Here is a 27,865-nt window from a genome sequence, read left to right on the forward strand (position 1 = left end):
AATTAACTTTTTAAATGTTTTTGGGAACTCCATGAAAATTAGAGATAAAAATGCTCGCGCCTGCGCAGTCGTAGTTGTATTGTTTGGTTTGATCGATGCGGTTGTGAGTGAAGCTTGGATAAATTCCAAATTCATCTCATTTGATGCTCAAAAGTTGTCTCTCTGTACCCAATGATGGCATCCCAAGATGGTAGGTACATCTGGGAATAGCTAAGTCGTAGTATAATAGAGCTTTATCATATTTAGAGTCGTTAATATAATCTGTTAATGTGGCTGATGCTGTAGACTGCCGCTGGCTCTGAGGTAAATTATCTCAAACAATGTGATAATAACAAAGGCATTATTACTACGTGTAGGAAGGGAAACAACATTTTAATCGACCAACAAGTACATCATAATAGGAAAACACATTTTGAGAACTTGTCATAGAAACAACTTGACAATAATGACCTGGTTTGGTTATTAGTGATGTAGTGTCAGGCAAGGTGGTGGTGACTTACCTATTGTGTCTACTAACGTATTATAACCTGTTCTTATTTTGAAAAACATCATATTGGTGTGTCATTTGGTCTTAGATGTACACATTTGAGTATATTATGTATGCTATCTTTGTTCAGGACTAAAATCGACATCATGGTAATTATAATGGATGTTAGTATTGATGTTGGTTGGGTTTTTAATATTACCCGTGAGTGAGATGCGCCATAGTTTGTATAGAAATAATCATTTATGGCAGTAAACACGTGGTAGAGTAAATATGATCCACCCAGACCTGACCTGACTTGACCTGACCTAATGATCTGAAAGTTGGTTGTTATACCGTCTTGTGGGATTCTGTCTTTGTTTTAATCTATTTTTAAAAATTTTATGTATTTTTGTTTTTGTTTTTATAAGTGTCTAGAATTTCTTTTATTGTTTCTACCATTTTACTTTATTATTTTTTTGCATTTGGTGATACTGGAGGAATGTACAGTATTTACCTTAATTAAGAACATGAAATTTTACAATAGAAGATAAAAGCTTTCTTACCACCTGAAAATTCCATAAATTGATGAGCACAGTATTGGCAGTTTGGGTAATATACTCGCAGTTTTTGATTAATACAGCTGTATGATGTCTCTTGGTAAATGTATCTTCAATGTTTATGTTGGTAAGTACTTTGTTTCATACTGTTCCATACACTCACACACAACCAGCAACTTAAGAATGTTTGGGGGCAATAATCCAGATAATACCAACGGATGTGTTCAGTGGTGATATTCGTTTTTAGGGAAAATGTGTAGTTTAAGATATATGGTCCCCCCCTCCCCCCCAGAATACTAAATTCCCACACAAGTGAGCTGGGCTTTGAAGCTGGTGGAAAATGTGGGGGCTATAATTCAGATAACATTGACGGAAAACCACCCAACATAACCATTAATCACAGTAGGTATGTTTATGAAAATACTTTGGGATTTACTGTATTTTAGGTTAGGGTAAGATTAGGTCAGGGTTTGATTTGGTAAGGTTATGTATATTCATATTTTTAACCCCACAGTTTCAAAGCCTTGCCCACTTGTGTGGGAATTTAGTATCCGGTGGGGTGGCGGCATATATCTGAAACTAAAAATTTCCCTAAAAATGAACACAGTACTCAGTATAGGAAATGTAAACAGTGAAACCAGATACCAGATGAATAACGATGCCATTGTGAAATCCGACTGCGAGAGAGATTTAGGAGTAATGATAAGTAGGAATCTTAAGCCAAGTAAACATTGTGTTTTTGCTCGTAACATGGCTAATAAAGTACTTGGGTTCATACAAAGGAGTGTTAGTTACAAGACTAGCTAGGTCATCTTAAGATTATATCTAGCGCTTGTGAGACCTCACCTGGATTACGCAGTTCAGTTCTGGTAACCGTATTACAGAATGGATATAGAATCCTTGGAAAGAATCCAGAGGAGAATGACAAGACTTATCCCGGGCATTAGGAACCTTGAGTATAGAGACAGGTTAAAGCATCTTAATTTGCACTCCCTCGAGGGACGTAGAGCAAGGGGCGACATGATAGAGGTGTATAAATGGAAGTCAGGGCTGAACAAAGGGGACATTACAAAGGTACTCAAACTATCCAACCAGGAGCGAACTCGTAGCAATGGTTTTAAATTAGACAAATTTAGATTTAGGCACGAAATAGGTGAACATTTGTTTGGAAACAGAGTAGTGGATGAATGGAACAAGTTACTAAATATCATCATTAACTCGAATACGCTGGATAGCTTCAAACATAGGTTGGGTGGGTATATGAGCAATAGGGGTTGGGTGTAAATGGGACTGCCCAGTATGGGCCAATAGTCCTGCTGCAGTTTCCTCCATTCTTATGTTCTTGCGTTCTTGTGTCAGAGACGGGCTGGCATGATGACAGTGATATGTTGTGGCTTGTGTTAATCCGAAATGTTTTCCTGTTAATTAAACAGTTTCCTTAATTGGTTCCATGTACTGATGTGAATCTTGTGTTGTGCAAACTCATCTGAAGTGGGGACTGCCTGTGCTTATGGGTATTTACTATTAGATTTATTATACCGGTACTCTATTCCAGTGGTGTCAAACTCAAAACCTTTCGAGGGCCAATTCTTATTTTAGCTACCCTCTTCAGGGCCAACACAAGTGCCATATCACATATTTGCAGGATTGAAGTTTACAGCTTCACACATTGGTTAACCAGGAACACCTCATTTGGGTTTGTCTGATCTTAAGTATGTAAAATTCATTTTACATAGATAGATGTTTTATAATGTGCAAAAAAATAAAAAAAAATATGAACCTGGACTGAACCCGTACACTGGTGAACCCTAGCACAAGGCGGTGGTTAGCGGGTTTGATGCGACCGTCATGTGTGCAAAGTTTCCCTACAGATCTTATATATTCTTTTCATTTCTAAGGATTGACTGCACATCACATATAGTTAGTCATAGCTATAGATAACTGAGTGATTAAAAAGCGAATTATAACTCACGATTTCTCCAAGGAAATGGAGAGGGTCCAACAGCGCACATTAGTTCTCCTCGTCTGTTTAGCCTGGTGTTGTAATGTTTGGCTGCTGCCTTTGTTCTGATGCCAGTAATGGCTGCGGCTTCGATTTTTAATTCTTTAGTGATTTCAATTTATAAGCATTTTCCCTTTACAATAGTGTTATTACAGTGACCCCTCGGTTAACGAACTCAATCCGTTCCAGAAGGTCGTTCGTTAACCGAAACCATTGTTTCAATGGGTTTTTGGGTAATTGGTTCCAGCTCACCGAAAATTTCCTAAATTCAACCAAAATGGGAGAAAAGTTCACTTACTTTGAGGTGTGTATGTAGAAGGCTCCTGGATGATGATGATGATGGGAATTACAATGGGGGTGGAGGAGAAGGAAGAAGAGAAGTCACCCCATGGCACCATTTCACCCATAAAATTTTAGTTCTCTTGGTGTATTTCAAGATTATTTTCTTTAAATCAACACTGCACTGCATTATATATTGTCAATATGTAAAATATATTTCAAAATGACCAATAATTTGCTTGGAAACACAGAAAAAAAGCGTTTAGTTGAAGAGAGTCTCAAGCAAGATGTTACCTCCAGTGAAAACAGAGAGAGACTAACGCCTGTTTGCTGTGTTAAGAGGCTGGATGCTGCGCTTTAAACTAGTCACTTTACCTTCAATTATGTTCAATAATTGTTAAAATGACAAAAAAATTGAATATTAAACTTTTAAAATTATTGAATAGTATAAACTTCTTGATATTTACTAAAATAGTTAGGAATTTAAGCCCTAGAACCGATTAATGTATTGGCGGACTGATACTAAAGCTGGTTGCCCGGCCAGTGCAAGCGAAAACATGTTGAGGTCGGTTCGTAAGAAATTCATTAACTGAATTTTTGTTCGTTATCCGAATTGAAGATCCTTATGGAAGGCAGTTCGTTAACCGAAATTTCGTTAACCGAGGCGTTCGTTAAACGAGGGGTCACTGTGCTAGCATTAACATTATAAATTCAATTATTGCCACAATGATGTAAAGATCATTCCGGAATTTACTGACTTATTCGTATCTGTATTTTTTTCTTCATATCTGTTTCTATCATAATTTCACGGGCTGATAAATTTTACCATCATCCTGCGGGCCACACAGCTGACCATCCCAAGGGCCACATTTGGCCCGTGGGCCATAAGTTTGACACCCCTGCTCTATTCATTAAACATATACACTACAGTATGCAGTACTGGTATTAAAAAGGCATTCAGATGATGGCTTAAATGATAATGTTATTTTTAGGAGAAGTAGGATAGGGGGAAATATTGACGTGTTTTCGTGGCGGAGTGTGGACCATCACTGTGTGTGCAGCAATAGTCAGTGACACTGAGTTGATGTCAGTTATGTCTACATTGAATACAACACATTTAAGAAATCCACACTCAACTTTCAACTGCTGTCCTCCTAAATTTGAGATCTGCCTTAGGAGCAAACAGGGCAAAACTCCACCACTTAGCATTGTTTGTTTACAGTGCCGAACAATACATTACAGTGATGAGTTGCCATCTTGCAAATATAGAGTGAGATCTTCCGTCTTCCCTGCATTTTACCATAAAGCAGCCACCTTGTCTGTCAAGGAGTCATCTCAATGCTAAAAATATAAAGCCGATAATTTATCATGCTGAATTAAGAAGCACTAATACAGGTCTAAATCCCTGAAAGAAGTAAGTATTGTTGAATCACCTGAAAAAGACTGGTGGTAGCAACATACAATGCATTTATTTCTCTGTTAAAATGTGTTTCCATAGCATTTTTACATTTCTACACAATTCACCATTTAGTTAAGGCTTTCACAAGACATGATCCTTTTCCAGTTTAACACAGTCATTAGACGGGTATATCTTGAACAACGTTCCCTCGCGTCCCTCGATTCTCTACTACAATACAGTTCTCTGTTTTACTTGACCATTATTCACAATAGGAGTTTGTTGTATTGACATGCAAAATTTTGCTTTTCTTTCATGATTTGTCAGTGGCACCTCTAACAATCATGATTTCAAAACAAGCATGAAGTGCCAAGAGTTCTAATCACTGTAAACAGATGAGATCAGGCAAATGTTGCAGAAATGCATAATTGATACTGGGGAGAAGTGGAGGAATTTTGGGGTTGTTTAGCATTATGGGGCTGTCCAAAGTAGTCCGCTACTGTCACATTAATATTATTTTGAAAATTTAAGACTAAAACATAATTCCTCAACAATGTACTGTGTAAGTAAAAGAACAAATAGCAAGGCATTATATAGTGAGGTATACCTGTATACTATAAATATCTAAATACTGACTTTACAGTAGTATGGAATTGATCCTTGTTTATACAGGATTATTGTTAACATATCTCAAAAGACGATGGCTTCTTCCTATCAAATAAGGAGGGCTAGTTTTAGATTTGTTGTACTATTATTATAGGTAAGTTGCATTACCATAATATGCACTGAACTAATTGAAAGTACCTGTGCAGTGTACTGTACTTACTGTAATCAATAATATTGTCTACCCCAAAGTTTAATCTGTAGTGTTTTCCTCATTAGTATTGTCTGAGATTAATTTTGTTTTATTTGATCTTCGGACACTAGCTCATAATATTGAGCCTTAGTAATGAAATCAACATCTAACTCATCTCTCTACAGACCTGGGGATGCTTTGGTACGGAGTGACAGGAGTGTCGTTCAACCCAGCTGATCCAGCCGAGGTGATGCTGAACACGGGCACAACAGCTCCCCTGCTATCAGATCACCCACGACCACTTGTTCCTACACCAGTCTCCTACAGTGAGCCCACAGCTCCCCAACACACACAGATGGTACAGTATTTATACATGGTTTTATTGGTGATTTTATTCTTTAATGGCTCACATCTGTATAAACAATCTACCCACCTTCTAGTTTCTATACCTTTCTCCTGGCCCGATTATGTGTGTGTGTGTGTGTGTATAGTTCCTGGGGGAGGGGGGGGATACATGAATACATAACCCCTTACAATCAGGTTGGTGTTAAGTCGTCAACATTTCAAAGACACCACCAAGCTGAGAGACTAGACGTAAGATGACAGGATTTATGACCTTACGTGACAAGGGTTACTGCCACCGACACCAGATTATAAGGAGGGGGGTGGAAGTTATGGTAGGTGATCACAGGTGCCTGGCTCTGATGCCGATTCACCTTACAAAATAATTAGACATTCGTAAAATCATGAACAAGGTTGCCATCGAGCAACCTAGATGGATGTAGATATGATTACATATGAAAAGGCGTTTATTTAAGCTTAGGGGGCTGGTTATTGTATATGGTATATATTTTTCTATTTATTTAACCATCTTCATTCTTCTTAGGTTCATCTTTGAAGTCAACATGTCTATCTTTAAATGGAAGGTAAATTGTTGAATCCTCTCATTTAAGTTTAACCCTTTGGCTGCAGGAAGTTACCCTAAGCTGAATAAAATCGTCTGACGGTAGCCCGAATAAAATGACAAGTGCTGGAATTGCAGCGAAAGGGTTAATATTTCAAGCAGTCTCTATAGATGAATGCACAGAATTGATTTACTAATGCTTAAAATAAAAAAAAATAATAAATCATTGTAAAAAGTGGGCATCGTGGCATCAAGCTGAAATGGATTAATGTAAGTCCGGTGAGGTCATTGGGACAACAGGTTGTTTAATCCCCTAAAATTTCTTGACCAGGAGTCAGGTGTGAGGTCATGTTATTATGATGTAGAGATTACAGTACAGTACAGCATCTATAATGCCTTGATATACAGTACTGTGCAGTATTGTATTGTGTTGTCAGTCTGTGGCAGTCATGTATAGTCATTTAACAACTGCCTTCAAATGCTTTTGGTTGTGTTAATTTACCTTTTATTGTAGCCAGAATTGGGACTTTTTCTCTGGCTTTATTTCTGTTCCCCCCACCCCAATAAAATCGTGGATCTGCCAGTATTTGTGGGTTTACTTCACTGGACGACTTCAAATTATAATACAGTACTGTATTAGAAGCAATCAAACAAATTCTGTAAGAAACCTTTATCGTTTCTAAAATAATTTAAAAGATGAATTTTGGTATCAGACATGTGTTAAGGTTTCATGACGCCTTGAATAACCTTGGCTTTGGCTTCGAACCTGGAGGCGTGGCTTCATCTCCATGCCTGGTAGCTACATGCAGACAAAATAAAAGCTTACTGTAAGAGTGTTACTCCAGGATTACAACAGAAGTTAGTTATTCTTGCTCTTTGATTATGGAAAAGCTGCTGAGCACTTGGATCTGTTTTTGTTTTAATAATGTTTTGTTTTAAAATTTGGTACGTTAGGGTTGAGATATATTGTGAGATAGGGTCCATGGATGTTTGCCATATACTAAATTGCGATATATAATTACAGTACATGTAATCAATGGGAAAAATAGAGTTAGGTTCTGTAGGCCAATAAAAGTTACTAAACTTGAATGAACGAGTTTATTTTCTTACTAACTAAAGCACCAGTGAACACTAGACTCGGGAACACCATTTTCTTTCAATATTAATATCAAGAAACACCAGACTCGGCAGCACACGCCACACTGCCACCCTCACTTGACAATCCCACACCTACATAAACGAACAAACCAAAAATATTAGTGATACTATTAAATATTTTCCATTCTCTTCACTTCACTTTTCACGTCACTAGCAACCCATTTACACTCACCTTAGAAGTCGGAATCTGCAGCAGAGTTGGCTGCTGACCCGTCACTCATTCAGAAAGACTGTGCGGGCGAGCGTGAATGCATGAGTGAGCAGCCATGGTGGCACCTCTGGTGAGCAAATAACACATTTGTTTGCCATGGCGGTAAATTTGAAATATTTCTTGCCCGATTTCCCTCACGAAATAAATAGATTTATCGCTATATATTGGAAAATGTCGAAATTTTGGTAGTCGCTATATAAAAAAGTAAAAAATCACTATATATTCCGACCCTACTGTACAAGATAATACACTTTTATAATAACACCATATATTGTATTGTATAGTACTTAATTGTTACACGGTATTCTTCCCCTCTCTTCACCCACACCTACAAGCATCCCTATCATATTACATGTACAGTATGGTATCTCAGTGTCTTAGTGTTTGCTTAATGTGATTTCACTTAATTCATAAGTGTTTCCAAGTCAGTGGGACAATTGATGTGTAACCTGTACAGTATTCATGTTATAAAACTATGATTGTCACATGTTGATAGACCATTATATCAATCATTTTAATTCTTTCTCAGCTGTATGATCCCAACACCGGAGACTACATCACCCAGCCAGAGTATATGTATGAATCCTATGACGGTTATGATGAAGACTCGTCCGGTAGTCATGTTATGCAACAACAGGGAACACCACCCATCACCGAGCCTGGCATGGTGGGCCAAGCGGACGAGTCTCCACCGCCTATACCCAAGTCCAAGAAACCCAAGGTAGCAATCAGTGTTATGAGGTCTTTTAAGGACATTTTGTATGTATTAAATGTCTTGTAGTTGTATCATGAGCTAAAACTGATCTTGATTTACAAAGAGGTTACAGTACAATCCTGGAAAACCCTCCACAAAAATATATTGTAAACTATGGTCACCCTGTAAACATCCAAAATTATGATGGAAACTCTTCAGAAACGTAGTTTGACTTCAGTTAGCCAAGTTTCAGGTGCTGGTTTGTGCTTACCGGTATATTTATACACGATTAGAATGTATGATAATACTGTATGTCTAACTGTTTATATTATGTTTATACAAGTACTGTACACTAACTCAAACAAATATTTCTTTTGTTTAAGGTTCATCACCATCCAGCACTAAAGCTCAAGACTCCGATTGCATACCAAAAGGACACCGACCTCAATGCTATTCCAATCATGAGAGAAGGAATGGGTAAGTGTGGTTTCAGGATGGAGAATTACATTTATATTTATCATTCATAGTCCTTTTGTGAATTAATGAGCTATGTAAACCTCCTACCTTCCATGCAAATGCAGAACAAAATCCCTAGGTAGTGCAAAACAAAATGATTCCTGTTCATTAATATTCTGCTGAATCAATGGATATAATGATCTTGTCAATCAAATTCTGTCGATGTGATGGATTCATTATTTCATCAGTCAAGAAAATTAGGAGACAGTAGTGAATCTACTCACTGTGTTAATCTCATGTTCTGTGAGAAAGGTTGTTGGGCATGTTGTTTGCTAAAGTAGTTAAGGTACAGAGTCTTTTCTGCTTTTCACTCACAAAACTTTGCCATTTCTAAAGTCTTTCATGTAGTGGGATTTTAAATTTTCATCAATATTATTTTATTCTTTCATATAAAGTTAGATATACTGTAACTAGATGTATTTATCTCAAAACAGCTGTGTGTGAAAAGTGTGGTGCCATTGGAGTCAAACATGCATTTTATGGGAAGGAACGAAAATTTTGTAGTTTAGCATGTGCACGAGGGCCTCTGCCACCCTCCCAACAGGTGCTGGAGAATCACATTACTGAGAAGGAGGTAGTGGAGGAACCAGAGAAAAAGTCACTACCTGTACTAAAGGTAAGTAAAAAAATCATAAAGTTCAATTTAATACAGGGAATTTATTTTAATGTTTGCATCTTTTAATACATGTGTATGAACTCTCAGGTAACAGATCATGTTAAGAGTTCTTGGGTTATCGCTATTTACATTATTACAATACTTTAATTATCCACTTTTTTGTCCTTTAAATATTAACCTTAATGCCTAAATATTATGCTAAGGTAGTTTGCTGTTGGTATGCTGTATTGTCAAGATCTCCATTACTGTACTACACAACGACCCCTATGAACCTTTTTTTTTAGTACAGTACTCTCTATCCATCTGTCCTGGTCCAGTATTCAGGTACCCACTTAGTGAAATGAGCATTTACCACTCCACATAAATTAGTGGAGCTCACATGTGCTCGAAAAAAAAAAGCAATAATGGAACATTTTATCACATATTCTCAAGTTATCTAAAATATTTTTGTGTGTGTTGCAGGTTACTGGTCAACCAGCACTGGTGCCAGAACCAGCCAGTGACCTCCCACCATCCCCTACTGCAGCAGCACCCTCTAAACCTAGCCAGGTGGTGCAACCTCAGCCACCCACAGTGCCTCCAGAACCAGTTGCATCACCCAACTGCCTTCCCCCACCTGAGTCCACAGTCGATCTGGAAGGGACATTTTCTTGGTCTGTTTCATACCTCGAGGACTCCAATTTTAAAGCAGTGCCTGTTAGCTGTTTCAGACATGTAAGTATATCAAAGATGTTGTCCATTAGTGTGAGGAGTCTAGTATTGAAGAGACTGGGATTAAGAATGAGTTAGGTATTGTACTTAAGTATAATATATAATGTATGTCCTTATGATTGTAACATATTGGGGTAGATAGAGTGAGTTTTTGTGTCTTGTTGATAAACCCATTGCTTCTTATCCTGATCTCTATCTGGTGCCCCCCACCCCCCCATAATGCCACTGAGGCACAGTATATAAATGAATACATGTGGTGCAGACAGTAGACAAATAGCTGAAATATATAAATTCATAAAATGTGAAGCATTATCACTACAAACACTATAAACAATGAAGATGGTTGGTACAGCACATAAGAATACCAAACATGAAAACTTAGAGAAAGGAGAGTAAAAACCTATTTATGCTACAATATATTTAAAAGGCTTTACAGGGGCAGATCCAGAAATATCAAGGAGGGGGGAACATGGTGAGCACAGTATGGGCATTTTGAGGCCATTTTGAAGCCATGCACTCTTGATATTAGGAGATATTCTGAAGTCAATAGTAAATACTTTTTACTGTACAAAAATGCCTGAGTACAATACTACATTAAAGAAAAAGTATTGGAGTTTTCTGGTGAAAGGGGGGGGGGTTCTGGACCCTCAGGACCCCCTCCCTGGATCTGCCCTTGCTTTACCTTTTTCAGTTTTGAGTAGGTAGATAAAAAAAAATTCTCCCCTGGCTCTCCATATTCCCCACAATCTCCTCCACTTCCCTATCACCTACAGACCCCCATCACACACACTCCCTCAAGCTTTCAGTTCAGATGTTCCCAAAACTCCTCTCTTTCCTTCTCCCTTTTCTCATTTTGGTGCTTATGCACCAGTTTTTAAATCCTATTTTTAATGAGATCCATAATAATCTCAGGCAGATCCCTTAAATTATACTACACTACTACACATTTCATCACTGCCACATCTTTCACTCTTATTGTTTCATACACATCCTGACTCTATACTTCTAACATGTCCCAGCTCCTTTGCCATTAACTCTTGTTTTGCTCAAGAATAGGTCATCCAGGTTCGTTTCACTTACCACAGTTCCAGACTTGCACTTCTTGTCAATGATAACAACTATGCATATTCAAACTCTCCAATTTCACCCCTTTCCCCCTTGATAACTGGATATAAAGTGGTATTACCATCCCCACTCTCCTGTCCATAAACTTAACGTTATTAAAAGAAAGGTATAAAAAATGGGAATGAAAGAGAATGAATGGGCATGTTTGTTTTGGAAGACCATACAGGTAGCATAGGTAGCTTGATTATAGGACGAGGTGATTCAATCATTATGAAATAATAAACCTATAAGTTTTTAGAAGTCCAAGTGCACGTACAGTACAGTACATGTATAAGTAAACTACTTTGATGAAAACCTTTTATTTCAGTAGAGTGACTTGTACTTTTTTGTAATGAAAACAGTATAGTACTCATATCAAGTGAGTATATATGAGTACATAGTATAATTTCCATTTCTTTTATGGTATGAAATTCATAGATTTCTTAGGTGGGATGTCTAAATGCATCCTGTATTATTACAGTATATAAAAATGTCATATTTCACTAAAATGTGCAAATGTGATGTACGACAGGCACCCATGTCTGAGTGCTGGGAACAGATGAGTGCTGGAATGAAGGTAGAAGTGGCCTGTGGAGAGGAAGGTGTCACAAAGGATGCATTCTGGGTGGCTACTGTTGTTGCTATTGCAGGTAAGAACTGGATAATGTTTTCAAGAGGTTTTGATTTGTACACTACTGTAGTACAGTAATTCACAGGTTGAAAACCAAAGATGTTATGCAGAATTTTGTTGGTGTTATCTCTGTTTTTGTACAAATTGTTCACAGGTTTTTAAAACAAGTAATATATGTTTTGTTGTTCCATAGAGCATACCATTACATTCTATTGCATATATCACAGTTGGAAATACTCTTTGATAATGAGCAATGTAGTTCCTTGTTTTCCCATCCCCTTGTAATTATCTTCATAGATCTCATTAACACCAGACCTACTACAGTGTAAACATCAAGTATTAATAAGTCAAGGGTTCCCCAGTTCTCCTGAAGTACCACAGAAAAAATGCTAATGCAAATAGCAGTAGTGAAGAGATAAAAGATGAATCTGGCTGGCAAATTGAATGAGTATATTTTAAAAAGATTCTATCTATAGTCTTTAGGTATTGTGCATTTTTGGTGAGTTAGTGAGAACCTTAGTGGTGTATAACAACTTAGAGATCTTTCATATTGTGTTATAAGAAAGTATGGTACTGATAAGAAAATGGTGTAGTAAATTCATTGATCATGTTGAGTTAATATAAATTTCCCCCTTAAACAGTTTGTGGTATACCCGTACATGATATATTTTGTCACTCCCCTAAAGCTGATTATGGCTCGCTCTTTTCTTTTAGGTTACAAAGCTAAGTTGCGGTTTGAGGGTTTCGTGGAAGACAGTTCTAAAGACATTTGGGTTGATCTTTGTTCTGAAGAAGTACACCCAGTTGGATGGTGTGCAACACAGGGTCGTCCACTAATACCACCACGCACTATCCAGCATAAGTACCGGGACTGGAAAGAATTTCTGATGCGTCGATTGACCGGTGCTCGTACTTTACCAACCAACTTTATGTCTCGTGTTGTGGAAAGTCAGAAATCGAGGTTTAGGTGAGTGCGACATTATGTATGTATGTCCATAAAAGTACTGTATTGTGTGTTGAATATGAATAAGAGTACCCCCCTGTACGTTGCTCACACTGTGTGATTAGGTAGGAGGTAAAGGATAATACCATACTAGATAACAGCCTTTTTTTTTAAACTTGTATGTAGTGCAACTGTGATGTGTTAACCAAACTCTGACATAAATTAACTTGTTCTTTTCTCATATCTTATTTGTCAGTGATTCATTAAGATGACTGCTTTACAGACCTGGGTTGAATGTGGAAGTTGTGGACAAGAACAGAATTGCACAGATGAGAGTAGCCACTGTTACTGAAGTAGTGGGCAAGAGATTACATCTCAGATATCACGGAGCTCCTCCTGATGATAATGGTATACTTTGATCATTGTCGTTCATGGTTTACGGTCATTTGGTAAAATTTTTTTATTTAGTTTAAGATTTTCTTTGATTAATGATTGTGATTAATACCTTGGCTTTACATTATCCTCCTCTACTGAATTGCTTCTTCACCACCTCTTAACATCTCTACAGTTCATTTCCTTTACGTGCATACCATCTATTTATTGTTCTGTACAGATATGTCTCCGTTGGGGATACTATGCTTAAAAAAAGCAGTTGTTAATTATTGGAACTGTGTTACTACTGACAGATTATAAGAAGTCTTTTAAAGAAGATGGTGAATTATAATTTTATGGTGTTATTTTCTGTCACCATAGATTTATTTCATTATTTTTTGTACAGGATTTTGGTGTCATGAAGATGCTCCTATAATTCACCCAGTGGGATGGTCTCGGGAGGTAGGCCACGAGATTGTTGCCAGTCAGTCCTACCATGAGAAGTGCATCAGTGGGACCTACGATCCTAATGATGCACCGCCTGAATTATTTGCCATCACCCCAATTCCTTCGAATTTCCACAGCTCTAAGATGAACTTTTCAGAAGGAATGAAACTGGAAGCCATAGACCCTCTTAACCTGTCTGCCATTTGTGTAGCAACAGTCATGAAGGTAAGAAATAGTTAATAACATTTAAAATATTACAACTATGTCATCATCATAAACTTACATCACTCCACTACTGGGTGAAAGCCTCCTCCAGGAGTCTATATGTTTTCATAGTACCTGTACCTTTAAGCACCTCCAGATTCTCTAAAACTTTGTATACTTCATCTGCACAGTGCCTGTTATTTGCTCTCAGTAGTAATTTCTCTAACTTCATTATATTTTAAAATGTGTCGGCTAATATGAATACCAGTCCTGAAAGATTGACCAACTCATTTAGAGAGAACTTTTTTCCTGGCCTGCACTAACCAAATCTGTTTTACATGTTTATATGGAATACGACTAGAAATATATGGAAGAAAACTGTTAACCATAAATAATTTGATGATGTTTTTTATATGTAAATATCATACTTTTGTTTCCCATATAGGTCTTACACAATAACTACCTCATGATAAGAATAGACAGTTACGAGTCGGACAATACATGTTCAGACTGGTTCTGCTACCACGCTACTTCACCATGCATCTTTCCCGCTGGATTCTGTGAAATGAATAACATCACTCTCACTCCCCCAAGAGGCTATGAGGGACAGTTCTCCTGGTTTCTTTACCTCAAAAAGACTCAGGCCACTGCAGCACCACCAGCACTCTTCTATAGAGTAAGTAATTGATCACTAAATTGAATGCCACTTGGGCAGGAATTTGTTGAAGATTTTAAAAGTTGCCATGAACACACAAGTCAGCCTTTGGGCTGCAGAACTTTTTCAATAAACCATTAATTATTATTATCAGATAGTTGGTGAGCTGTTTACCTTATGGTCATTGAATGGCCCAGGAAGTCTTGATAGCCGAGGCCCATAAATATTTATATCTAGAAAAATGCTATAACCTATAAGCTGAAAGTCCTGAAAATATATGTAATTGAAGTGCAGTACCTAAGCACCTTAAGGTCACGTGTCCATAAACCACTAAAATAAAACTTATTCTATATAATAAACTTTTCTAAATAAATAAGAACATGTAATTGAGCATTGTGTTGCTGAATGATTTTATGTTAATTTTTATTCAGGAAGTACCAAGTCATGGGTTTGAGGAAGGTATGGCCCTGGAATCAGCAGATTTAATGGACCCAAGATTAGTTTGTGTGGCCAAGGTGAAGCAGGTGAAAGGAAGATTGCTCAAGGTACATTTTGATGGCTGGGAGAGTGACTTTGACCAGTGGATAGACTATCACTCACCCGATATTTACCCTGTTGGCTGGTGTGATATGTCTGGTTATAGATTGGAGGGACCAAAGTCTCAAGGTAAGAGAATCAAATAATTAAGTTTAAGGTTGTGTGATTTCAGCATATTTATCATAATTTTTCTGATAAATAAAAATATTCCTCGGCAGATATTTTTGTTTTGTTTTTTAATACTTATGATGATTTATACCTGTTACTTTCAGAGGTAATAAATATTGATTGTAATTCTGTTAAAAGATAAAGTAGAGTAGAAATTTCCTCGCTGATACTTGATAAGTAGACCCAAAAAGAAATAAGTGACATAACCAATTAAACACAACAAGGGGTACCTTGAACGATGTATTTCTTATCTGTACATACTTGTTCACCCTTGTATCCACATGTTTAGATGGGAAATACGCTAAAAGAGCTTCCACCGTCATAAAAAATCTCCGTGGAAAAAAATTTAAAAGTAATAATAATAAAAAAAAAGAAGCAAAGTAGGAATTGCTTTTTGTAATTACAGTTCTTACACCTTTAGCACCAAAGAGGAAAGTTAAAGGAGGGGCCAAATTCGGAAAAACTGGACGAAGAGGCAGACCCATGGGGAGCAAGAAGATAGGAAAAGTTAACTTAATGATGGCGAGTGCTTCAGGCCCAGCAACGGCTGTGTTTCAGAAGAGAAGAGGTCGTCCACCCAAGGACAAGGCTCAGACTATTGGAACAGGTTTTTCAGAATCTCTGCTGGTTCAGGACAAATCTAGTGAGAATGAAAACTCAGGTAAGGATTTATGTATCTTGTTAGTTTCAGACACATTTTCTTGAAATAGTTTATTTTTCCTCATCTATTTAACACTACTGTCTTATATAGAAAAGTAATTGAATGTATGGTTTTTTGTGATGTGTTATTAATACCAGAAGGTATTTTAATTTTGTGATATGTCACAAATATATGCTGGAAAAGGAAACCCAATATAGTTATATGTACTGGACAGACCTTCTCCCAACACCGGAGGTAGAGCATTCCTCAACAGCCAGTAGAGTTCGACGAGGCCATGCTAGAAAAGATGCAAGGCGATCTCCCCGGAGCACCTCAACCACGACCAGTAACACCAAGACTCTTCCTGTAAGAGCAACCCGAGCCAGAACTTTGCCAGCTTCGTACAACCAGTCAGATGAAGAGGATGTCTCAGGTACATACATAGGCCAAGCAAGAGAGAAAGTAATAAGATTTAAAACAAAAGAAGCATTGTATCCAGACAAAATTTATACAGTATTTACCTTTTTTGTGTTGATTGTGAGTGTAAGGAGAAATAAATCGGTTGCTATGTGTGTGTATGTATGCACTTGCTTGTATGTATGTGTATGTAAACAAACAAAATTTATTATTTTGCAACTTAGCTAAATGACAGTTTTTTCTAGTAAATATTCATGAAATGCCTTTTAGGTCTTGTGCACCACACTCAGAGGTTATTTGGAAAGTATCATTTTACTGTTGTAATAGGAAGCAGATTAACAATAATACAGCCCGACATAAAATAATGGATTCTTCACTGAGACTAATTAGAAATCTAGACCATGGAGTCATTTTATTGCCACACTGCTCAGCATCGATGGTCTGTTATATGATGATGTTGGTCATCCAGCATCTGTATGTATTTGAAGCCATTTTAGAATTTGAAATTTTGTGTTTTTTGTCAAATATCTTATGATAATCTGAATGAAATTATATCATGTTTGTTGCCTGTGTATCAGCATGAAATTTTGCTCTTGTTTAACTTCACCTCTTTCTTCAATTTGGGGGTATCTGTCTAAGAGCTTTCTTTCCATTGCCAGAAGTCAAGTCACACAATAACACTTTAATAAGACCTATTGTTGTGTTAAACTGCACACTATTCCTATAAGAAACAGCAGCCAAAAAAGAAAAAGAAAAAAAGAGTAGGATTATAATCCTAGGCTGGGGTTGAATTTTCAAAGGTTTGTGCCATGAGTTTCCCTCATAAATGGAGATTTAAAAACATTCAACTGACTGAATTTGGATAAGAAAAAAGTTTTAAACAGTCATTGAATTACATTAAATGTATGTCACCACATTAAGTACAGTATCTCCTCACTCTGACATAATAACAACTTACCTGGGATTTTTTCCCAGCATTTGCACTGGGGCCTGAGGAAGGGGGGATATACTATGTTGAAGGTAAGGTAAAGATCGTGATTCAGGAGACATCGTTGAGATTTCACTTGGTATATGTGCAATGGCATAAAAATGTTTTATACAGACTGTATTTGCAAGGTTGGGGGGGGGGGCAATTTTGTTTAGGAGGAAAATCTGGGTTTGGGGGTAACAGGCAAGAATTGCCCAAACCAAGTATTAGGTCATAAATGAAAGTTTGATACTGAGCTTGGATGATGTGACTCACTTGCCCTCCCTCCTCCAAATGGGTAACACTAAGTGGGGTGCAACTCAGTACTGAGTCTACTGACCCAGAAATAACAGTTTGAAATCAAAGCCAATGTGGAGTGCACTAGCTTTTTTTTTATGGTGAGGCTGATTACCTTGAGTGATAACCTTCATATCCAAAGGTCCCTTTTTAGATACCTAGGTATGGTGGGAAGGTAAAAACTAATTAGTGACTTAGATTCAGCACCTGGGTCAAGGGTTATAGCTTGGGTCTTCAGCCTATGGTCCTAGTGAGTTGTACGTGAGTCACCTGACTTGGTCTCAGTTATAGAATGGGGCTTTAGGATCAAGTCCTCATTTGTTATTTATATTATTTTTGCTGTTCTATTGTACAAAGTGTAAAGTTATACTGTATATAATGTTATAGGTATATTTTTTAAATTCTCTTCAACAAATATTTTACAAAGTGTTTTTGTAGCTTTTGACATAACTGCATATCAAATTATATTAAAAAAAATTACATTTTTGTACGGGAGGGGCTGGATGAACAGGAGCATCGAATATGTCTTATTATTTTCCTTATGTAAGACAAAAATTGGATTATAAATTATTTTTCTTCTGTAATCATTATCACCATTTGCTGAGTCACCAATATCTGGCACGTACTCTTCACCATTAAAGGACGCTAAGAAAACAGTAATTTACTTGCTGCATAAAAACTCAATACTGGGATGGTGGTGGAGAGAGGATGGGGAGTTGACAAGAATGGGGGACATAGTGTTAATTAGCAAGGAACAAATGGTCAACAGAGCCCTGGATTGCCATGAAGATATACAGTACTAAGATCATAGAATACCTAATCAAGTTTTTCTTGAAGTTATAAACATAAGAATCACCATACATACTGAATGTTTCAGATACAGCAGCATGTTTACTTACATTTAGTATAATTGCAGCACAAGAATTTAAACAATTATGGCGAAATTTTGCTTGCTGATTTGGCTTAAATATTTCCCCATTTTAATTTGTAATGAAATGGTTTATATGAAAACATGACAACTAACTAAATTCTTAAATACTCTTTTACTTTACAGATGAAACGTCTTCTGGAGTTGCATCATTAGATGGAAATGAGAGCTCTCGAGAACCTTGGGATGCAGATGAAAGATCATGTAACCTCTCGACTGCAAGTTCTCCACTACCACAGACTGATCTACAGAACATTACCACCCAGCACAACCTTACATCCTCCAGTGTATCAGAAAGCAAAGTTCAAGATAACAGAAGTCATCTTGTTCACACACATCAGAAGCCAAGTCATGCAAGTTCTCATCAGCCTATGTCTGTCAGAGAAGATAAAATTGAACCACTTCTGACCAGTAAACAGCTAGACTCAAAGGGCAGCCAACATACTCTACAAGCTACTACTCAGACCACTGCTACTCAGCCAGTCATTAAAAGCACCAAAATGCAGTTGACCTCACTGAAAGGCAGCACAACAGCTACTACATCAAGTATTCCTAAAGAGACCATTAAACCTCAAGTTGCAACTCCGCCTCCTACCCACAAGAATGGGATCTTCCAACAGAGTAAAACCACATCACAGTCTCCCATAGTCTCTTCCACTGTTACTACTCAAGCATGTAGCACCCCACAAGTGTCTGTTTTGTCATCTAAAGCACAAACTGAATCTCAAAAATTATATATTCCAAGACTCATAGGCGGTCCCATAAAACCTGGATCAAAAGTTCAGCCTAAACTCTGGACACCTCAAGATGTGGGTCAGTTCCTAAAGACAAATGATTGTGGCACATACTGTGACAACTTTGTATCACAAGTAAGTATTTTCTGTACATTAGATATATGACCAACCTTGGTGAGACTACAGACTCAGCAATGAAAGCACTCACACACTATCTTTAGTAAATTCTCAGAAATCTGTTAATCAATCATCCAGGGATCTCAGAAGACCTGTACTTATGTAGATAATATAAAAATGCAAAAAATAAAATTGTTGCTTGTGGACAGCAGGCAACACACTATTTTGAAGATTCTGCAGCCTGCGCTCTTGATGTAAACAGACAACAGCTAGCTTTGTGCGTGACAGTGCATGCTCTATGATTTTGTGGCCTTGCTCTGTGTAATACTGCCTAGCAAGTGCCCATGATCACTACAGTACTTGAATCTCAAGATATATACCGGTATATAAGATATTCATGGTACAGGTAGTTCTGCTATAACGCGATAATTGTGTTCTTGTAAAATATCGTGTTATAGAAAATCGCGTAATAGAAATAACAGGGCTTATGGAGAAAATAGGGTTAGGTGCAGATTACTCGAAATCGAAAAAATTTAGTAGTTAGCCTAACACAAAGGATAGCACAGTCTAAATAAATGTTACATTCATATCTAATAATGAAATCATACAGTAAATGTAACACTTTACTTGATGGGGGAGAAGGGTGATTTTGAGGTTGATAAAATCGAGCTTCTCTTCAAGTGTTATATCCTTTCTTTTACGATCATCACCGGGAATTCTATCACCAGAACGCTTCTTGTTGATATTCTTCTTTACTATATTCACAGTTCATACTGTACCACAAAATTGGAGAAATAGTAAGCAAAAATCGCGTTATAGCAAACAAGCGTTCGCGTTATACAAATATCGTTCCTAATTCATAAATCGCGTTAGAGCAAATTCGCGTTATCAAAACACGCGTTATAGCAGAACTCACTGTACTGAACATTTATTCATGAATTTTTTACTGTTCCTATGCTATACAGGGGTATTTTTAAGATGTAGGATATTGTACTTTATAGCAATGTATGTTAAACTATAATTTGCTTTTAACATTATTGGCAGGAAATTTAATGAAAATAAGGTTTAATTTCTTGTTTATTTTTGGAGTTTGATAACTGATAAATACCAAAGTAAATAAAAAAAAATTTAACATAGGTAGACTGAGAAGTTGACCTGACTGAGAACTTTGTGGGTGTGTGGCAGAGGTCGTGAGACATTCTCTCTTTTGGGAAATGTAAATGTTCAGTTTGGTGGTGCACAGCTATTAAACGTAATTGCCTTAAGAAATTCACAGACAGCATTCATATTACCTGCATCTAGAAAAAATATAGCGATATATTGTAGTGACATCCCCATTAGCCGGAATAATTGGTGCAGAGCTCTTCCGGGGATGAGATTTTGAATTTTTGGGGTTACTGGGAAAAGTTTCCAAGAGTCTAAACATTATTTCAACCTTGGAATTTGTTTCCAGACCTGGAAAAAAATTGGAGAAGTTTCCAGAGATTTCTCTTAATTTTCCAGAAAATGCTCCTGATTTTCAACCTAGGAATTTGCTCCCAGACCTGGGGGAAAAAGGAGGGGGGGCAGTTGTGGAATTTTATTAGAAAATGCAGCTGATTTTTAACCTTGGAAACTCATTCACAGACCCAGAATGGAGAGAGCTTTCCTGGAAAAATTCCGAGCCAATTTCAATTCCGGATATTGGAGAGTTCCAGCTAATGGAGATACTGTATTACATTGTACTGTACTGTGTATTTTGTATGAAAATTTTCCTTACTAATTATTCATTGCTAAACTGAACCTTGGTTTACCCTGTGAATATCAACTTAGAAATGCTTCATGGTTTTAAGGGTGGGACATAGAGGGAATGACCTCGTAAAGAAAACCAGGAAATTCACAGATCCATTACGGTCTTGCTCTTAACAGTGGCAGATTTCTGAGGTTATACTATAGTACTTGGAATTAGTTTGGTGCCTCAATGCTGCAGGCTGTCCTTAGTAAAACAACACACAGTCTAATAGCAGTACAGTACATGTTCACATACTACATGAATAAGATATTTCTGTCACCCACATTGCACTTGCTTGTATCTTCTTGCCAGCCTACAGATAAACCACACATTTCATTTCATATACGGTATATACAGGCATGTGGATTACACTTTTTATAAAATGAAAAACTGACGATATTTTTATTTATTTACTTATTTTTTTTTCATTTCATTTTTGCTGAAAGGATCATTTAAATTTTCCCATCTAAGTTTACAATTAAGACAATCTGAGCTGTAGTCTGTTTATTCTTACTGTATTATATGTTGGTTTTCTTCCACTACTACTTTTGTCAGTAGACCAATGCTGACCCTTTTAAAACATTTCTACAGATTGCACCAGTTTGCTCCTCTCACATGTTTACTCCTACAAAATTTCCCGCCACATTAAAGCTTGGTTTTCCTCTGTTTCTACTATGCCTTGTTTTTGTTAACCTTTTTTGTTCTCTCCTTTTCCATCTTGGCATGTGTCTAGCTTCTTCTCGCTCCCTTCTCAACTACAGTTCTACTAGCACTACTGTACCATATTTCTCTCATTATTCCCTCATTTATTTTATCATCCATCCATCCATTTCTTGATATTTACTTCCAGTTCTCTTCATCTCACCTACCTGAATACTACCTTCTCTGATACAAATATTTCAGTAGTGCTACACCTTCCAAAGATTTCAAGAGTCTGTTCATTGCTATTTGGGGTGAAAAAATTACTAGAAAAATGAGTGTTAGAAACGTAAAATACTTTAGGTGGATATGAAATTATGTTGATATTATTGATAAGGTAACTGGTTCAGATGATCTTGGAGTGCAAAGAATGTCTGTGATACAGTCAGTATAGATTACAGTAGAGATACAGAGTAAATGTGGGATTTGGAAAAGGAAATCTAGATACCTGTACTCCTATGCATAGTCATTATTCCAGCATCACCTTCAGACTAACTAAGTATTATTTAGCCTGTCAAACACTTTAATGACATTCCCGTTACTCATGCCAATTTTATTTTTTCCATTCTTGTCTTTTGTGGTCTCTCTATGCCCATATTAAACTATTTTGGCATTTTTCTCATCCTTTCAAGTCTTGAGAGATTTTGACTTCTCTCTTGACACCTTTAATTTCACAGACTCTTATCTTGATTGCTGTCACTCTTCATCTGCCCTGACTATGAAAAATATCAGTTTCATATCCATGCTCAAGTGTTAAGACACACCTCTTCATGTAGTCTCCTTACACACTTCATTCTTCATTTAAAATGAATTCTAAAGTGTATTTTCATAATTTTTCTTTCCTCAATTTTGTTATTATCTTACAGAACATCCATGGGTCCAAGCTGTTAACTCTCTCCCATAATGAGGTTATGGACTTGACGGGGATGAAGGTGGGACCATCCCTGAAGATCCACGACTTAGTCCAACAATTACTGGCTCTCGTCAACCCAGCCCAGGCACGCTACCAGGCCACCCTAATGAAAAGAGGCCTGTCCTTCACGTGAAACTGACAGTTGATAAGAAATTACTGAATATGGAGTTCCTTGTTTTAAGGTATCAGTACAAGTCTAATGAGAAGATTTGGGTAATTAGATTTGTTCTTTGCCAAGATATATATCTAATTATCTTTCCCACCTTTAGTTTCACTCTATATTTCGTAAATTTTATGTGATTAAGCTTTTTAAGCACATACTCAGGCAATTTAATGAGTCTTTGTCTTAATAAATGGTGATAGATTTAAGGCAGAAAAGATATGGGGTTTGTGCTTAAATTTGTTTCATCATCGATAGCCATACACTACCTGGAAGGTGTGAATGACATTGTAATTATTTATTTGTTAATGAATTGTATAGCTCTTTTTCTGCTACCAGCAAAAAAAGAATAATAAACCCTCTGATTTATTTAATCTCTGCATTTGTTTTTCATTCTTATGTCTGTGTGTGTCACAAAGAAGATGCAATTCATCTGTGGTTAGTTCATGCAAATGCAATATGATTTTTATTTGGTATTTAAAAATGTAATGGGTAATTAGACTAGCAGTTGCATCCATAGAAAAGCATTTTTTATTACATTTTAGAGTAATTACTTGAGAATTGTTTTGTTTGTAACATGGTAATGTGATGTATAGCTTCAACCAATGATTCATTTGACAGATTTTGTGTATGTAATGCAGTGTTAAGTTTAAGATATGCAATAGGATTGTCAGTAACTAAGTGATTGGAATAGAAAAAAATGGAAGAAAAAGGCTTATGGTTATGTGATATATTATCCACAATAATAATCATTTGGGACATCACAATACATACTTCAGACTTTTCTTTCATGACTTATCTACAAACTATGGAAGACACAGATCATGACTGTTAGAAATAAATGTGTATTTCTAGTTTTATACCAGTGAGAAAGGACAGGTATTATTACTCCAAAGTACTGTACTGTATTAGGTAACAAGATATATTGTATATTGAAATACTAAGGCTAGAAGTGTACATATTTGTATGATGTGTATATGTGTTAAGTTATATTGACTTAAGGCCACCGACATAAATTATGATCTTGTAGTTCCGCTGCTGCATTTAGGCTGATGTGATTAATGGCTTGGCCTAAAGTCAGCAAATTCAAGATATCAAAATAGCAAATAGAAACATGTAACTTCTTGACTGCAAGCAAAATCTCGCTTGTTACAGCCCTCTTCAATACGTAATCTCGTTCTCAGGGTTTCAGAGGGGTGTTTGCATACAACCAGCTTTTTTTTATCAAGACTCAACAAGATATATGTTTACACTATGATTAACAGTTGACCGCATGCACACTCATCACAAGTTTAGTGTTGGGAGTGCTTCTGCATATCAAGTGTGAGGCTTATATATATTTATAAACTTTCACTGTATCTTTGTAATTTCTTATGATTTTATAAACCTGTCTGGTAAGTTTTAGCTTAAATGCATGATAGCTGTGCATTCCTCTTTAATACTCTTTGGAGATAAACTATATATGAAACCCAGATAGATGGATACTGGTAGTTGATGCATCAGTGGAGAGGGTTCCTCTAAAATACACAAACACTTTTAACACACACTGGCTTTGGATGACTGATATCTATGATACTCCTGGTGTATGCTCAAAACTTTATGCATGTGTATTTTGTACTCATTATTTATTAATATTGCAGTATATTTTTCCTAAGTATTATTGTCTTATCTTATAACACTTATGTTGTATTTGATGCAGTTGGAATGGGAAACCAGCATCAGCTTTGCACAAACCGGTATAGGTGGAAGAATTCCATTAGTCTCCAGTACACATACAGTATCATTGTCATCCATTTAACTGATCCAAGACTTTCTAAATATAGCTTTCATTACACATAACCCCAACAGAACCAGACCTGAGTAAACACTGATCATTGCTTTGAGATCATTGCCTTGCAATTTTTTCCTCTAGCCCTTATCTGGGCCATTGGGCATTGTCATCATTCATGTTATCGATTCATCTGTCTGTCCGTGCGTCCATTTGTCCGTCCGTCTGTCCGTAGCTTTTAGCTGGAAATCAATATATATATCGCAAAAGATATGATATTTGCCCACTAGTCTTACACCATAGTTTCATTGGGCATATCAGAAAACTTTGATGATCAATGACCTTGATCAGCTTTTCGAGATCTCTGCCTGTTGTGTTGGAAATTCTCATTATCAAGATATTTAAATGTACTTGATGTACACTTGTCAACTATAAGGCCCAGACTACATTGTAAATACATTCACAATCAGTGGCTGACCTGTTTTTCAAGACCATACATTACTTAATATTCCAGAAGCTTTTGTAGAAAATATGCTTCAAGAAAGATACAATATAGACTACAACATCCTGTTGCCACCATCTTAAACAAATTTGATAATCAGAGATCTTGACCTATTTTTAAAGTTCATACCAACTGCTTTTATGAAATCCCTGTAATTCAAGATATCTTAAGAATAGATTTGACATACACACGCCTAGGTGTACACTGTAGCTTTGTCTGACAACCATTTCATTAATCATCAATCTTGACCTCCTTTCAAGGTCATGCAACTGTTTTAGAAATCCTGGTAATCAATATATTACAAGGATTGATGTAGTTTCATCAAACTCAAGCCTTAGTTTCAACTTATGAAACCTCTTGGACACATACAGTTTTTACTCCTCAGCCTGTTTCAGGGCAGGGGGTGTTATTGTCACACATATTAGTTGCCTGTCCTTCCATTAGCCTTTGAATGGGAATCAAGATATATCAGAGAAGATTACAGAAGATCTCACCAGACTTACACCATAGCTTCTTCAAGTCAGCATCTCAGACAAGTTTGATATCTGTGTGTGTGTGTTTATTGAGAATCATGTAAAAGTGGAGCATCTATGGAGACTAACAAAGGGCAGAGGAGTATTCCATCATTTTGTGGTGCTCATGATTATTTTTAACTGTGTTTTTAGTAACGGGATGAAATATCTTGTGAGGCACGTTATATCCTAGTCTTATGTGATAGAAGAACTCTCACTTTCTTTCTCTCTCTTTTTTCCATCACTCATAACCCAGGTGTTATGACTGAGTAAACCACATTATATCCAACTAAGTCCTGCGTTATTACAAGTTCAGGTGTCCCTCGATTTACGATCACTATTTATGTATAATATTTTTAATTAACAAGATGCACTGTATAAACAATTTACACCTTTTAAATTTATGATAGTTTTTTATTTTACAATATTTATATACATATATTATCTTCTATTTTGAGGGCGAGGGGTGGGAAATTTTTTAATACCCATTATATCTAAAGAAAATTTAAATTAAATGTGTTACAATCACTTGACTGTTTGTAAGCCAAAGGAATCTTTCAAATCCACCTCCACGCTTGACACAACTCTCCAGTAATTTTTTGGTATTTTCCAAGCAATTTACCATTTTAGAGATGTCAGGAAAGTGACCAGTAAGTAAAATGAGCAGCAGCAGTGGAAGGAGACCTCATAAGCCATCACTTTAGATATTAAATTGGAGGTGATAAGATGAATTACAGTTCTGTTTTACATTAATTTGTTGCCTAATTGTACTACTGTATACCTATAATGAATTTTTAATTTTTATGCCTGCAGAAATTTTAATTGTGTTGCAAAAAGTCATTTTATTATTTATTGGAGCAACATTTTCTCCTCCCAAATAGGATTCAATTTATGACAGTTCAATTTACACTGGGGTTTTCAGGAACACAACCCTATCATAAATTGTGGGGTGCCTGTACTGTACTTTCTTTCTTATTATTACTACTCTTTTCATTAATACTGTATTACATATTTTGTAATTAGACTTACAGCTTTTTACCTTATACTTGTAAGCTGTAATTTCTGGTATTTAGTTGGTAGCAGGTAAACAGCATTAAATGAAAATTTTGAAATTATTTCTGCAGAAAATTACCATTATGAGCATGAAAGGTAAACAATGATGACACTTCAGTACTATCTGTCATAATGTAAATGTAGTTAAGCAGGTGAACTCCTCCATTGCCTGGTCAGTGGGCAGCACTAGGGCATGAGCATAAGTCGAAGTCGTTTCCCCGTGAGGCAGCACCAGGGCAACAGTAGAAGCCCAAGTGATCATCCCTCCCCGGGCAGCAGTAGGTTCACTTTAGTAACTCACCGATATTATGCAAGAGGAATTATCAGCACCAGTCCCTCGCTACTCACTAGGCATTGACTGTAATATGCAAAGTACTTGATTCAGGTGGTGTGAAATATTGGGTAAGCTTATAATAATCTGACCAAAGCTTTTGATGTTATATTTTTTGTTTTTGTTTTTGTTCTTTTTATCTAGCATTGTGGATTCTAGGAAAGCTGCATGAATTGACACAATAGTGTAGAGCTTCATCATCCACATAGTAGTGAGAATTATGAATTGTTATATCTGTAATGAAGTATAATTTTTGTTTTCTTAGTTTATAATATTTATGCAGAATTTCTCATCATAAAAGTGCCTTTTAATGAAGGCCCTTTTTCCACTGTTGTTTTTTACAGGGCTTGCAGTGAAGATGACCCCAATATCTCCTTTTTACCTATGTGCGGCTGTGTTTTGATATTTTGTTTTATTTTTTGATGTTAAACCCAGTGTGTTCAAGTGAACTGCTAACTGCCATAAACTTATAGTAATGTAAGGAGGCGCTATTGTCTACTCATTACCATTGCATGCGTACACTATTGTACTAAGAAAATCATTTATACAGTAAAACTGGTCTAACTTTTCTCTGTGTTTGTTTTTATCTTCTCAGGGTACTGATTATTATTCTGTTAAATGTAATTCAGGGAAAATTTTGTCTTTATTGACAGTCAATTATCATGGGGGAAAATTGTCCTTGCAATAAG

General features: G+C 36.6%; 1 protein-coding gene across 2 annotated transcripts; it reads left to right on the forward strand.

Annotated features, from left to right (window-relative positions):
• The first annotated feature begins 57 nt into the window (after positions 1-57).
• On the forward strand, positions 58-27,744 carry LOC121861790 (MBT domain-containing protein 1-like). Of its 2 annotated transcripts, XM_042359702.1 has the most exons (16): positions 58-190; positions 5,682-5,854; positions 8,299-8,490; positions 8,847-8,940; positions 9,414-9,595; positions 10,058-10,309; positions 11,943-12,060; positions 12,756-13,008; positions 13,268-13,392; positions 13,763-14,028; positions 14,453-14,683; positions 15,094-15,328; positions 15,789-16,028; positions 16,243-16,440; positions 18,743-19,485; positions 22,804-27,744. In XM_042359702.1, the coding sequence occupies exons 1-16, from the start codon at positions 172-174 to the stop codon at positions 22,981-22,983; spliced, it is 3,501 nt and encodes a 1,166-aa protein (XP_042215636.1). In that variant the 5' UTR covers positions 58-171; the 3' UTR covers positions 22,984-27,744. The 2 variants fall into 2 exon arrangements, with proteins under 2 accessions (XP_042215636.1, XP_042215637.1); XM_042359703.1 differs by lacking the exon at positions 16,243-16,440 and having other exon boundaries at positions 80-190.
• Positions 27,745-27,865: the final 121 nt, after the last annotated feature.

This window comes from Homarus americanus, unplaced genomic scaffold, assembly GCF_018991925.1.
Source record: "Homarus americanus isolate GMGI-L3 unplaced genomic scaffold, GMGI_Hamer_2.0 scaffold8148, whole genome shotgun sequence".
NCBI lineage: Eukaryota > Metazoa > Arthropoda > Malacostraca > Decapoda > Nephropidae > Homarus > Homarus americanus.

Coding starts and splice junctions, on each gene's coding strand:
- LOC121861790 (XM_042359702.1), top strand. Junction 10,310..11,942: donor CTGTTAGCTGTTTCAGACAT/GTAAGTATATCA, acceptor GATGTACGACAG/GCACCCATGTCTGAGTGCTG. Junction 15,329..15,788: donor GGAGGGACCAAAGTCTCAAG/GTAAGAGAATCA, acceptor TTACACCTTTAG/CACCAAAGAGGAAAGTTAAA.